This window comes from Thunnus albacares, chromosome 16 (assembly GCF_914725855.1).
Source record: "Thunnus albacares chromosome 16, fThuAlb1.1, whole genome shotgun sequence".
NCBI lineage: Eukaryota > Metazoa > Chordata > Actinopteri > Scombriformes > Scombridae > Thunnus > Thunnus albacares.
Window position 1 is genome coordinate 5,335,964 of NC_058121.1, and position 14,764 is coordinate 5,350,727.

A 14,764-nucleotide genomic window follows, 5' to 3' on the forward strand; every position below is an offset into this window, starting at 1 on the left:
CAAACACTGGCTCTAGAGAGGACCTTTCGCAAGTTTTGTGGCCACTGTAGGTTCTCTTGCACGCTTGGAGGGGGAGGGGAGGGGGTTATTCAGTTTGTTGCAATGTGCAACCTCACCACTAGATGTCACTAACCTATACACTGCACCTTTAAATGGAAAAACCCGAAATAATCTGCTTCTTTTCTGTTTTTGACTATGTGTAGCTCAAACACGTCCACGTGCTCACACACACACACACACACATTCACACAGGTTGCTCCGTGTCTCCCTAATCCTGTCAGTCCATTGGGCCGTTCCTCTCCAACGGAATGAAAAGTACATCACCATAGAGACCACATGAATGGCCTATTAGCATGAGAGGTGAGCTGAGGAGACGAGGGGAGAGACAGTGAATGAAGGAAGAGGCGGAGAGGGAGTGAAAGAGAGAGAGAGAGAATCAGGAAGAGAGAGTTTAGGATAGACAGAGTGGGAAAGAAGGAGATGCTGAGGGAGGAATGGAGCGAGAGAATGGGCTGAAGGGAAAGGAGTGAATGAATGGAGAGTGTGTTTGAGAGTGGGCAGAGGGGGAGTGGGAAACTTTAAAAGAAGTGATACACTGGTTCTTTCTCTGTTTAGTCAAGGAGGAGGTTTATTGCCATGGATAATTCTGGTTTCCTTGCCACTGCCCGTCTAGCTCTTCCCCTTTTCTCTTCCTCGCTGTCTGTCTCTCTCTCCTAGTTGTTTGTAGAGCTCCTGCAGAACTACAGCGACAGAATGGAAGCTTCTCAACCCCCTGCTGCAAAATGATTGCCCTTTTTAAATAGATCTGATGCCAATTTCACATGTCAGTCTCATGTCTGAATTTGCATTTTGCTGAGCAAAACTCGTTCTCTGCTTAGGAGCGGCTAAGATTGACACTAAAATGAGAATAGCTGGTCCACCTTAAAGGTCAGTCCGCCTTAAGTGAGTTTGAATTTGTAGTGAGCCTGATCAGGTTAGGCTAACCCATCGCTGACTAAGGGCTAACCCCCTTGACTTTTCCAGCAGTTGGGGACAAAACAGATGAAACTTTTTGTGGTCTTGAGAAGCTGCAGCATCTATTAACTGACACAGCCTGTATAACAGTACTTTGAAGAATGAAAAGGAGGATTCTGGGATTTTGATGCACTACTTGATGACTCAAAACAATTCAAAGATAACATAGGGTGTTATTGTGCTTACACAGTGTGCGAGTGAAAATCTTTAGTAGCCCTTTGATATTAATGATCATGTGAAACTTAAGCAGCTGTGCTCATAATTCACTGCTGCAGAATTATGAATATATGGGGGAACATATGCAGAATGAATATAGGGGAAACACTGCACTTTTATGTGACAGTCATGATGACACTATTACTAACATGTCCGTATCAATTTCATCATGGCACAAGTGTGAAAAAAGTTAAATACATGAGAAAAATAAGATGCATGTCGTGTTTATCTGATTAACTGACTGTAATCAGTTTCTCACATGTCATCTCCTAAGCTCAGCGAAATGAAATAAATCACCAAACCATGAAACACAACGAATGAACTGATTTAACATAGTTAGTGATTCATGTTAGTTGAATCTATAGAAATCATTTTCCTCCTTGTGGTGTGTGGTAACAGAGGTAAAAAAAAAAAAACCCAACTTAGCTTAACCACAGTAATTATTAGACAAGCTGTCTTTCTCATTTTATAGGGGAACCAGGTTTCCAGGTGTTGGGGAGTTCTACTGCATAACTGAAAAAAGTTGTGTAGTCTATTTTGGCCCCGGAGGGAGCTGTGTGAAATCTGATAAATTGTCTGAAGTGATGTCACTTGACAGTAGTAATCCTTTAAACACACTGAATGAATATGTTAGGTGAGCAAACAGGAATTAAAGAATCCATCTTGTCACTGCACTGTCAGAATAAAGAATTCTTTATCTAATCCAATCCAAACCAATCCCAAACTTCAACGGTGAAATAAGTTGTAGAATCCACCAGTGAACTCTTCTTCCCTCATGTCATTAAACTTTTCAACTCACAGCAGAAAAATAGAATGTACATATTGACCTTTAAGTGTCAGATTTGCTACAAGTGTTACAACAAACCAGCTTTTCTCTCCCTGTACAAGAGTGTATTGATGGATCAATGGAGGAATTTCTAGAATAGCTTCCATTTTGAAGTTAAGACTGTAATCTATAAACCTATGAGGACCAGAAAGCCTTCAGTGCTTTCCAGAGACACACCAGGTGAAGGTCTTACAAATTATGACGTAAACACTGTCCGTGTGATCAATAAGTGTCCTTGTTGTACAGGAAATGACTAAGACAATGTACAAGCATATGCAGCATATGCCTAAAGCTATATTTTGCTGTATTTCCAGTAGCCCTGAGAAACCTTGTGGCTGTTGTTTTTCTACTCTAACAGCAGATGAAATATTATTTCTGACAGTATAAGGACAAGGTCAGGACTTCATTACATGTCGACTGAACTAGAACTAGACTTTTAAGAGAGACTTAGAAGAAAAGAAGCAAACAATGGTGCATGAGTGTAAGTAGAATAATTTCTCTGTATCACTTTGTGGGCTTGAACTACAGTACTACATGGTTAATAGGTTTAATTTTGGGATTTTAGCAACCATGAAGGGGATTATTCTCCTTTTGAGCTCACTTAACTTTCTGTATGTAATTGAAACGGCAACATTTTGTCACAGATGAAAATGATGAAAGACATACTGTATCTATTTGCGCTAGAAGTTTGAAACCTCCAGATGAGGAATCTGCAGACAGCACAGGCTATTTAAGTGCTGACATACTGTAGCAGTGGGCACAAGTGACTCCTGGTTTATCTGGAAAAGACAGACACCGGATAGCTTTGACCTTTGACCTCCTTGGTGCCCTTTAGATGAACCCTCTAACCTACATATCCTATTAGGGTCAAGGCCATATGTGACATGAGTGGTAGACTTACGTTACTGATACTGTGACATATATGCCTTTTGTCAGGTGAAAACAGCACATGCCATTGCAGTTGAAATGCAAACGGGGAAGTGATAAATCAGGAATGTAGGATCAATGTAGCCCCTCAGGTTCCCTCAACCACTGCACCCAATCACCACTGGCACTCACACAGTGACCATGAGTATATTACATATTGACCTGAAACACCTTGGAATGTTGTCCATAGCATTGGTCCATTGAGTGCTTCATTCCCTGGCCCTCAAACTGTGTTTCCATCTCCCCACGGGAGGCAAACATTTCTAATTCTGTGGTTCCATTGATCCAGTGGGATTCAAATCAATCCTGTACTCGAGTGCAGCCAGGCTATATACAGGACGCTGTACAGTAATTCAAACTGACGAGACTGATATACTTTCACATCAAATGCATTCTGAAGGTCTTTGCTTTCTTGTTTTAGCATTATGAAGTGTCAAACGTGACTGTTCACACACTGAATGATAAACATTTGTTGACTATAACCCAGAAATTCATCAACCTTATGGCAGGTTTCATTTCTACTAATTGTAATTCAATGGAGAAAAGGCCTCAGTATGCTTCCAATAAACTAGATCATTCAAAGAGTCTCACGTCTGTCAGTCAGTCTCTGCGGATAACGGCACTTTCAGACGGTCTTTCCACGAAGACGTTCTTGGTGTCACCCAGCAATGATTGGTCTCCCCACAGATTTGCCAGGGAAATTACATCACGTTCAGCATCCTGACCCATCCTGACAGGTGCTGGGCCCTCGGCTATCTTCGTCAGACTGCAAGGCATACTGTGTATCCATGGCTAAAAGCTGTTGTAATTTTCGCTGTCGGACTGTTTATCTGTCACTTTATTAAGTTTTAATATATTTTCAGGCAAGAAAGTAACCATTTAGATCCCTAATATGTGGTCAGTTTATCCAATAACATCTTTTGGAAATTAGACGTTTTTGGAGGTGTGAGGTGCCACTGGCTGGGTGAGACCAGCCAGTGGGAGGAGCTATTTTGTGAGTCCTTGGTTCTGGAAATGAAAGTCCCATTCATTTTTCCCATAGACAAGGTGAGGTGGCTCACAGTTGGTATAGTAGTATTTAGACCCATCCACCAGGACAGGACATGCTTTCTCAGAAACTGATTTAAAATTGATAAAGCTGGTGGCCACAACATCAACCTATAGGGTTAATATAGTTTCATTGTTTGGGAGATTCCTTTGTTTCTGTGTTCACTATCAATGAGGATATTGTTTAAAGAAAGGTCTGAGTACGGATTACAGAATGGGAGAACCAGCATCTATGACACCATTTGTTCAAAATGACTTATTTCCTTCTTTGGTACCACATGGTAACATCTGTATTGGAATGAGATAAGGTAAAGCCCCAACCATCCCTTGGATAATCCAGGCTGATGACTCGTACAGGTCAGAATAACTATTTTAGGACAGTGCTGAGAGACATTCCTCAGGAAGGGGCTGCCCTCCCCGACGACCCCCAACTTGTAGACCCATTGCACCCCTTCACACCCCCACCCAGCTGCTCCACTTTTAGCCCTGGCTCCAGTGAGGTGAGCGAGTGGGGGGCGGGTGCATAAGAGGAAATGGGCAGGGGGGTTGCTTCCAGCAGGCCATGCGGGTGGGTGTGTGCCTTCCCACTGTCACTGTCCGTCTAAAGGCCGGTTCACTTTCCCCCTCTGAAGTCAGCCAGTCAGTCAGTGGTCCAACCAGCCAAACAGCTGCTCAGTCAGTCACTCTGCGGAGAAAGTGGAGACTTCAAGAATTAGACCAAACACTTCCAACCACAGATTTTCTCTTAGGTGGAGGTGCCGGATTCACCCGTTACTGACGCCAAGATGACTCGTGACTCGTAAGTTTCTGGATGTGATTGGCGGGAGCTACTGTGGGATTTAGGGGTAGAAAGATTGCAGTAGGTCATTCAAATGAAATGAGACTTGATCGTCTGTATTAAATATCTTCCCTTCACTTAACTTCAGTATTATCACCTACAAAGCAGGTTTAGCATTTACAATACAGGCTCTGAGGGATCTTAGAAGCCGGCTTATGATTGAGGATTAGCCCTGTCTTTCTGTACGCCTGCCTGCCTTTCTACCCGTCTATCTGCTCTACTGTTCATCTCTTTTGCCTCTCTTTCCACTCAGATGAGAAACTAGCTTTAGCTTTTAGCGCCTTTCGCCTATTCATTCATTATTCGAATCCCCTGCCTAAAAGAGCCTCTCTCGCTAGCTTTTATATTTATAGAACAGCAGTGGCTGTAAATTTCTCAGGGTCCAATCAGAGGGAGTCTCTAGCTCAGTCACAGGATATGATTCGTCTCGCCATGAGGTGATGGGACACTTTTCCTTTTGCTGCCTTTGGAGCTGCAGTTGTATCTCCAAGAGGATGTTTGCGGACTTGCTCCCTTGAGTTATTGTAAAAGTGTATGTTCATGATGGGGGGGGGGTGGTTTATGTCTGTGAAGGTAATTTCCCTACTGTAAGCAAATTCAGCATCTGCTAGAAACGGCGTGAGCTCAACGGAGGAGTCAAGGAATCCGTTTGCTAGATTTTTTTCTCTGCCTTGTGTTTCATATGTAAATAGATGATGCTGATCTGTAAATATCTGCAATCCCAGCACGTCTCTCCCGTAGCTGAATTATGTTTTCAGTTATTCTTTGTCCAGCACGACGTCCCCTCCTTCATAAAACTGCAGTGTTGACTTAGCGTCCGTCTGCCATGTCACCTGTTGTGTCGGTCTTGCTGCCACGCGGGGCGAGTTCACCCGGCAACAATGACATCATTGTCCAGACTGGACAACAGAAGCAGTGCAGGTCAAATGACAGCAACACAGAGTTATGCTGCTGTCCCACAGAGAGAACTGAAGCGTCTCGCTGTCTGTGCTCCGTGGTCTTGAAGGATGATTTTAGTCCGATGTTTCCCGGATTGTTCTGAGACAATGTTGTGTTCTATTCATAGTATTCATTTGTGGAGCGTAATGATTGGATAAAACTAAACAAACAAACAGATATTCATATTGAATATGCTGTATTTGGGTACATTATATCAGCTTGTTTTATTGTGGTTGGATGCAGGAAAAGCAGATGTGTAATTAATAAAATGAATGATAGCTGAATTCCATTTGGATGCTTCAGTTTCAGGGTCATGGTATGGCACATGCTTGCTCACTGTCACACTGTCTTGGCTTTGTGGGACACTTGAATATATTTGAATAAACAGAGCCATGTTTTATGATGTTAGTAACACCTGTGCTTTTCCTACTAAGTCAAACTGTCTGCTGTGAAAAAAGGCCTGTCGTGTATACTGACAGTTGCATGGCTTACTGGGGTGGAACCATCGTTAATGTTATAAATGACACCTGTGCTGAAGCAGCAAGTTTGTCATCAGTCCACCCTCACTCATCTTGTCACTGAAAAAGCATCCTGAACCTCCAAGTGACTACAAACACAAATGGAACCAATCAGCAAAAATGATAGTTATTCCAATGTTCACTTGTATTGAAAGGCTTCTCATATATCTGTTGTTTCTGGCCATAGGCCTGCTCACTATTGGACACCCACAGCAGATGGTCTATGGCCAAAAACATCCTGAAGGTCACTGGAAGCTGAATTGAATCAATTTAGATTCAGGTTTTAATTTTTTAACCAAAATCAAAAACTGTGCTACCACAGTTTTGAGTGGCAGTCTGGTTAATGTTTGAACCGCTGGAACCTGAGAATGAGATGAACAGCATATCAGAAAAAAAGCAACTTGCTCGAAATACTGGAGATTCAGAACTTTTAAACTGATTGATAGATTCTTACAACTGAAAATGACCAGACATGGCTAGATTGTTTCAATAGAGAAAACTCGCCACTCTGTTGGTCTTGTTTATCTACAAAAACACATTATCCACTCATAATTGTAGAGTGATGTCGCAGAGCAACGTCTCTTTTACATGACAAATGATGTTTGGCCAAACACAGACTAATGCTGGCAGAAGGCACATTACCCACATAACAGCCAGCCAGTTTTCATTTGCCTTTTCTTGCTTAACTTATTGGATTAGAGCTAATGTTCAAGCAGTTAGTTGGTGGAAAGAAAATGAAACAATTTGACAATATAAGTCATTTTTCAAGCATAAATGCCAAACATTTGATGGCTTTAGGTTATCAAATGTGAGAATTTGCATCTTGGGCCTACTTTATATGATAGTAAATTGAATATTTTTGGGTTGTGGACTGTGCTTTAGCATGTTGCAATGGGCCCTAGGGTTAAGAATAGCTAGCTGCAGTAGATATATATCAATGCTGTATCGATATATATCAGTGCCAGCTAAATATGAGTGTTTGCTGATAAACCGCAGCTTGATTCAAAACAGAATCATCTATCAGAACCAAACTCTAACAGAGACAGGCTTGTATAATAATATGTATTGTATGCTAAATTTGTGTGAAAAATGAAAAATATTGCAATTGATAACCACAATTGATGTGCCCTCAAAGTGTTACTCTCCAGATGTTTGCAATGACAGGTGTAATTTCTGCTTTTATTAAAGAGAGCACAAGTCCTTTCCAAATCATATTTTCTCAGCTTGTAACATTTTATTCCAATAACACACTTCCCCTTTCTCATGTCTCTTTCTGTTGAGTGATTCACCTGCTACGCCGACACCGACACACCTGCCAGCTGACTGTTGGCAGTCTTGTTGTATCGCCTTTTGGTCTCATATCCAAGGAGAAGTATGTCATACAAGATGAATCGCTGGCACAAGAGATAACAGAAAACGCTGCTTTGCTTAACTGCTTCCCTCCCGACGGGATCAACATTCAAGGCTACTTTTTTTTTTTATCTCAGATGCTGCATCAGTGTAATCGTTCCAGCACTTGTGCGATAGTCAAGGTTAGAGCCACACCTTCGTTTCACATTCAGGCCATGGATGAAGAAGTGAAAAAGATTATGAGGAGAAACAAAAGCCAAACCGGCACATGAGCTTCTGCCGAGTAATATCTGTTTCAGGTCTTTCTCCTTGGTGTGCTCTCATGTAAAATGATCCGCCTGCCTTTCAGTGTACCTGAAAGCATCCTGTGGGAGTTATGAAAGGACAAAGGCTGTTTGTCTTGCACGGTAGTCTGGTCAGTTTTGCTATGTAGGCAGTAATAAGAAGCTCTCTGTCCATCGTGTTCTCACACTACCTGTTGTGTGAGAACTGTAACCATATCATGTATCATCAGGATCCCTTTGTTTCGAATAAAATGCACTATTATTGTCACAGCACCGGCACTGTCTTATGGACACACCTTCCCGTCAGTTTTGCTGCACCTGTCTGCCACTTGATAGGGAACTTATTAGCTATGCATGTGCCCTGAGACACGCAGTTACCTTGGAGCAGACAGGGCCCCACTGTCCTGCTCAGGGACAACAAATGATGGACCTCACTGTCACCTGATGATCTACTTTATCTTTGTCCATGTTTAAAGGTCATCCAGTCATCAGGAGACACTTAGATTAAACTATATCCTCCTAATTAAAGAATCTTTGGCGGTATATAAGCTGCCTTTTCTTTTGAAATCAGGCTCCGTCTTGTTGTCCAACTTTCTTCTTCCTATTCTTCTCTTCTGTCCTTATGTTTTCTTTTTTTTTCTTCTTCATTCCTCATTCTCTTTCTGTCTCTTCACAGCCCTCCCTTCATCTTTCTGTTTGTTTTGTCTCTGTTCTACCGTGCTGTCTCCCTGCCTCACCGGTCCGCCTGCTCATCTCGTCTCTCTCCGCTGTCGTCCCTGCGTGCTCTCCAGTCATCGCAGGAAACCGCCTGACACCCCGGCAATTCATCTTTCTCTATGCTCACTTTGCCTAAAATAAGGCTATCTTTGTTGGACCATCTGTTTTTTTTTTCTTTTCTTTTCTCAGTAACTCCCTCTGTCTCATCACTAGTTTGGTTAAGGTGGTCAGTGTAGTCATTCAAGATGATTTGTATTAATTCAAGCAGTCCAAACACCTTTACAGTGATACAGTACTCGATACAGTGAGAGTGTTGTTTGTAGAGTTGACGTTGCTAGGCTAACAAGTTTTTGCTTATCTGTGTACAGTCAGAGTGAGTCAGCCCCCAAATGTCCAATCCAGTCCATCCTACAGGACTTACTTATTGGCTTAAAGTCAGAAATTGCACATTGTCTCTTCAGTGGCCAAGAAATCTGATATCACAGAATGTCATGTTAGAAGATGGCAAACTCTTCAGAAAATGTTTGTGTAGTCCACAAACTGACTGCTTATCACCAGTGTGGCTGAACAGGCAAAGAAAAGAATGGCATCTCTCTCTCTCTCTCTCTCCGATTACTCAGCTGTAGTTGTTGTTTTTCTTGCCTGCTGTTTCAAAAAGGACTGCTGACTTGTCTGATGATGTCATCTCCATCCCTCAGTACCACCCACCCACACACACACACACACACACACACACACACACACACACACACACACACATTAAGAAGAGGAGGCTGTTTGTGGAGTTTAATTAAAGAGGAGGGCTGACAGTGAATTATCGTCCTCTCAGCGGGACTCGGTCAGGGGCCGTTTAAAGACAGTGTTGATAACACACGATGTCATGTTTGTGTTGGCAGGAATCAGAACGCAGAGAGAGGAAGTCTCTGATTAGATACTTGCTTTATTGTGATCTTTACGTATGTTAATTTTAATCTCTTTGCGTATTTGATCTGAGTCTTAACACTTTGACTGCCAAATTGAGTGTCCAGAGTTGATCTTACGATGGTGACCTGTCAAAGTGACACCTTTGACACTGACTAGTAGCATGTTAGAGGGTCTACTTTCTTGCTCTTTCATAGCCCCCTGAGAGACATCATCACCCAGTGCAAATGCTCCATAACTGCACTATACAGTATGTTAAAGTATTCAAATCAAAATTTAAATTATTCAATTAAAACAACTATTTGAATAAAGCAGGAAGCATGAAAATGTTGTTGTTGTTACTTTGTTAGTCTATATAAGTATTTTCACAAATTAAATCACAGTATCTTTATGTACTGTATCCAGAGCTTTTGAATGTGTTGTGTGGGAATATTAGCTGGTGCTATATGAACAGTGTGTGTGTGTGTTTGTGGCATCTGAGCCACCTGTGCCCTGCAGCCTCCTGCAGAGACACAACCTGAAACGGCATCAGGCCTCAGGGGCGAGAGGACATGTCGCTGCTCACCTCCACCTCTCTCTCCTCCCGCTGCCTTTGTTTCTATTCACCACATTTTAATAAATATAAATGTGTTAAAATGAAAGGATCAGTCTATATTAAATGTTTTATTTTATTAAGCTACATAACAGTTTGGATTTTTATTATAGCTACGTTACAGGCTGTCTCTCTGTCAGTGAGGTTATTTTTTTTGTAAGGGAAAACAAGCATCAGTGGAGCTTTGAGGTGAGATGATTTTGTTACAGTACAGTCAGGTAGTTGTGTCGAAACTGAGCTGCTGCTGTCAGCAGGTACACAGCTGTTCCAATTGCAGAATGACCGCACCGCGTCCTCACGTCCTCGGAACTTTGTACTCCTGAGTCCAACCTGCCAAGTCTGAACTTGGCGTGCTTGGTATTGAGAAAGGCTCTCTGTCAAATTGGCTTCAGTCAGAGCTTGGCGCACTTCCTCTAGCCTTTCATACACGCTGCAGCTATATACTAGGTTTTGACCTAGTCTTGTTAGAAGGGATGCTAGCTGTAGTATTAGAGCATGACTGATATATTGGATGATATCATCAGCTTATTGCAGGTGTATGGGTAGTGACATAGACTGTATATTGACCAGTATAAATTGTGTGTTGGTGGGATGAACATCATCTTTACATTGTTTACTCTGTAGACTCTTGTTTACAATATTTCATAGCAAAGTCACAATGAAATACCCTGAAAGATTACTGGAGCATCTTAACTTTAATGCAGTGCATGCTGGGAATGCCTGCTAATATGTTAACAATGTTTATAAATAACTTAATCTGATTCGTTAAGAAATCCATTAGACATTCAGTCAACTCATTATTTCATTTTAAGACCGACGTTGTGAAAGTAATAACGAGACAATTTAAATGTGAAACTACAAACGTATCTAATTACATGTATTTAATAGCAGGTGAGCCAACTGTCAATCACAGCTGTCAATCAACGCCCACACAGCAAACGTTATTAGTGAACGACCACCAGCACACTGGAATGAAGCGATTGAGACCATAATGGCTCGTTGAAAGTATTCAGTATTCCTATAGAGAAGTTAAGGCTTTCTGAATGGGAGTCAGTTAGAGCATCCAGCGGCCATCGGTGGCACATTAAGTTACTTCCGCGCTGCCTTCAGCCTCAAGCTGTTGTAGTTGTCACTTGATATAAAGAAAACATGGAGTGAACTTTAAAAAAAACAAGTTTTCCTGCATCCTACAACCAAAGAACACAAGTTAACAGAACTATTGATCCGTCAGTCAGGTTCTGTTGGTACAAATTACAAAGCCGAGTTTAAAACTCAGACTGTGAGGAATTGGAGCCCAGTAGTAAACTGTGGCACAAATCAAGCTCTTATGCATTTATAATAGACGTTATGATGGAAGACTCAGCTCTCTCTCTCTCTCTGTCCTTCTGTCTCTCCATCCTCTTCTCCCCCCCCCCCCCCCCCCCCCATCTCTTCCTCCTCTCCTCCCTCGCATCATCTGTGCCGCTAAAACAGGCAGGAGCTTTATTACAGGTGCCTCACACCGCTCTCTCATCTTTCCCTCTAATTGATTGTAATAGCTCTTGATGTGTGCGCGGTGTTTGGACAGCTTTTGACTGTGTGCTTAACCCAAGTGTGACAAACCGCTCTCGTCGCAGACCTTTAATCCGTCACGGCCCGTTTTCCCCCGGGGGGCAGGTTCCGCTTGCTTTTTAAAAAGTCTTTTTTTTTTTTTAATAGTTCCGTGCATTAGTTGAGCAGCTCTGTGTATTTCCGACTGAGGGTAGAATGTGTGTTAGCAGAAGTAAGGCATTGTCACTAAAAATAACTCAAATCCTGCAAATGTCTCCTAGCTGTGTTTAATAATTATGATCACATCATTAAGCAAAGTAATGAGGAAAATGTTCACATTAGTATTTGCCCAGATTTCATTCAGTTTGGCAAGTCATGTATATGTCGTAAAACATGCCTCCAAACAAGCTGTAGCAATCATTTTTTTAAAGCCGTGGCGTTATCTACTATCTCTACTACCCTTTATGATGATTTAAGCGCTAACGGAGTGATTGAAATGTGTTTGTGTGTGTAGGTGTACCCGTGTCAGTCAGTAATGTGTTGTGCCGAAGTCTCAGTTTAAGCACAGCGTCAGCTCAGTTTGTCAGCGCGCACGTTAATGTGCTGAGCAAAGACACAAATATATATCTCTCCTCAAGCCCTCGTTGTTCCGACCTCTGAGAGTTGGGTACAGCCTCCCCTCGCAGCCCTCTGTGTGTGTGTGTGTGTATATGTGTGTGTGTGTGTGTGTGTGTTTGCTCTATCCTGTGCCCTACCCTGAAAACACAGTGCACGCCAGCATTGGCACATGCCTGATCTGATTTCACGCCTATCCAGCCAGCTGTCCAACGGCGAAAGAGGAAAAAAACCAGCCTTTATGTCGAACATTCGTAGTAATTACATCAACCCGTGAATTAGTTAGTAGCCTTCACTGCGAATCACAAGTTTTAATTCAAACCCTGGAAGAATCATGTGCTGGTCAACAAGTCGATTATTTGTCAGTGACAGCTGCATGGAAAGACACACGTAAACACCAGCACCACTGTTGCATTCGTCGGACTCGGAAAAATCATGTGCGACACCACAAAAATGTACTTTTATTACTATTTTTTTTCTCATTTGGTTTTCTGAAGGCATAGTACATCTACATTATAGTTATTAGGCTGTCACCATGCTTGTTAGTATTAAGGATGTGTACATATTACACATCACGCTTTGGTTGTTAATAGTGTCGTGTTTGCTTCATCATTCGCCTCATTCTCAAAGTTGTTTGTTTGTAGATGCTCTCCAGAAGGGTTAGAATACTCTGAAATATCCATCAGGTTCGTCGGATCCGACCCGCCAGCGCTCTGTCTTCATCTCTCAGTAATTAATACGTTTCACCTTCACATCACCCGCTCGCTCAATGACATTTTCACTGCACACAAAACAGCGACGAGGTGAAAGCGCCTCACAAGCTGCTCTGTCATCGTCGCTGTAGTTAGATCATGCTGAAAGCTAGCGTGTGAAGCTTTATAACGCTCACTCAAAGTCCTTGACATAAACAAAACAAAACATAACAGAGGGAAAAAAATGGCCGACAAACTCCCCAAATTACCATAAGAGTTGGCATAGCAACCACAAAAACTCATAAAGGGTTGCAGCACAGTTAATATTAGCACAGTGGGGAAAAAGCCCAAATGTTAAGCTGACAACACCCTAAAAAATGTAGTTAAAGTATTGCAGTAAAAGTGACTGATATATTATTATATATGACATCATTAGATTATTAATAGTGAAGCATCAGTGTTAGAGCAGCATGTTACTGTTGTAGCTGCTGGAGGTGGAGCTAGTTTCAACTACTTTATATACATCCATCCATTTCCTTTACTGCTTATCCTCTAGAGAGTCGTGGGGGAGCTGGAGACAATCTCAGCCTACATTGGGTGAGAGGCGGGTACACACTGGGCAGGTAACCAGTCAATCACAGGGCTGACATATAGTATAGAGACACACTCACATTCACAGCTACGGGCAATTTAGAGTTACCTATTAACCTGAGCGGCATGTTTTGGTCTGTGGGAGGAAGCCGGAGTACCTGGAGGGAATCCACACAGGCATGAGGAAAACATGCACAGTCAACACAAAAAGGCTCCAGCCGGCCGGTGGGTTCCAACCCAGAACCTTCTTGCTGTGAGGTGACAGTGCTAACCAACCACTGCACCACCTGCAGAGGGAGGGAAAGTTTTTAGAGCAGGGCAATTAATCATATTTTATTTTCAGTTATGATTTGGGCTTCCAAAGATTATGAAAACAAGATAATCGAGATCAAACGATTATTGTGCCGCATTCAGTTTCACAATGATGCTCTCATTTTGCATCATAAATCCAGTGCATTGTGTGTGTCGGAGCAGCCGGGCGGTGCAGTGAGAGACACACAGGCAGAGCAGAGCTCAAATGTTCAATGGTGGAAACTGACTTATTTCGACATTTGCAGGCCACTTTGTTTTAGATTCAGTCAGACTTTGGATTCTATCGTTTTAGATATGAGGACGCTTCCCTCCGTGTAACGATCTCTCCTTTCTTCCAGCTGCTCGGCGCTGTGCTTTCTCTGTCTGCAGTCTGTTATTGTGCCACATGTTTGCTTGAACAAAGCTGATTAGAAACCTGGTTACACGAACACACGGCAGAGAAATCGCTGTTCTCCAGGGAGTAAAATCTACTTGTGGAAATCAGGTTTCTCTGATCCCGTACTACTTACAGAAAGCAGGTTTCTCGTTCATATGACAGTTAAGGAATCAGCTGTAACCTGGTTACTGAAATGCATGTAAACACACTGATTTCTGTCAAAACTCTTGTTTCTCAGAGCACCATGATGAATGATCATTTTATTATTGATCACTCTCCACATGACATGCATCTTAATAATCACTGCAATAATATGATCTCAATTATTTGGATCTAATTTATTTAGATTTATTATTTTTATATATTGAATATATGTTTAATAGTTTTCAGTAGGTTGTGGAATAAGTTGATCTTATTTATTTAGGTTTATTATTTTTATATTATTAATTTAATTATATA

At 42.0% G+C, this 14,764-nt stretch overlaps 1 protein-coding gene across 3 annotated transcripts in view; it reads left to right on the forward strand.

Annotated features, from left to right (window-relative positions):
• The window catches only part of enah (ENAH actin regulator), a 130,666-nt gene that overhangs the window by 27,661 nt on the left and 88,241 nt on the right, over positions 1–14,764 (forward strand). Inside the window, exon 1 of one of the 3 annotated variants that reach the window (XM_044329858.1) lies at positions 4,622–4,829. The exons of 1 other annotated variant lie outside the window; for it this stretch is intronic. In XM_044329858.1, the coding sequence (XP_044185793.1) occupies positions 4,816–4,829 (14 nt within the window). In that variant the 5' untranslated portion in view covers positions 4,622–4,815. Of the gene's footprint in view, positions 1–4,621; positions 4,830–14,764 lie in introns of those variants that run through there. One more of the 3 variants, XM_044329859.1, reaches the window with a different exon arrangement.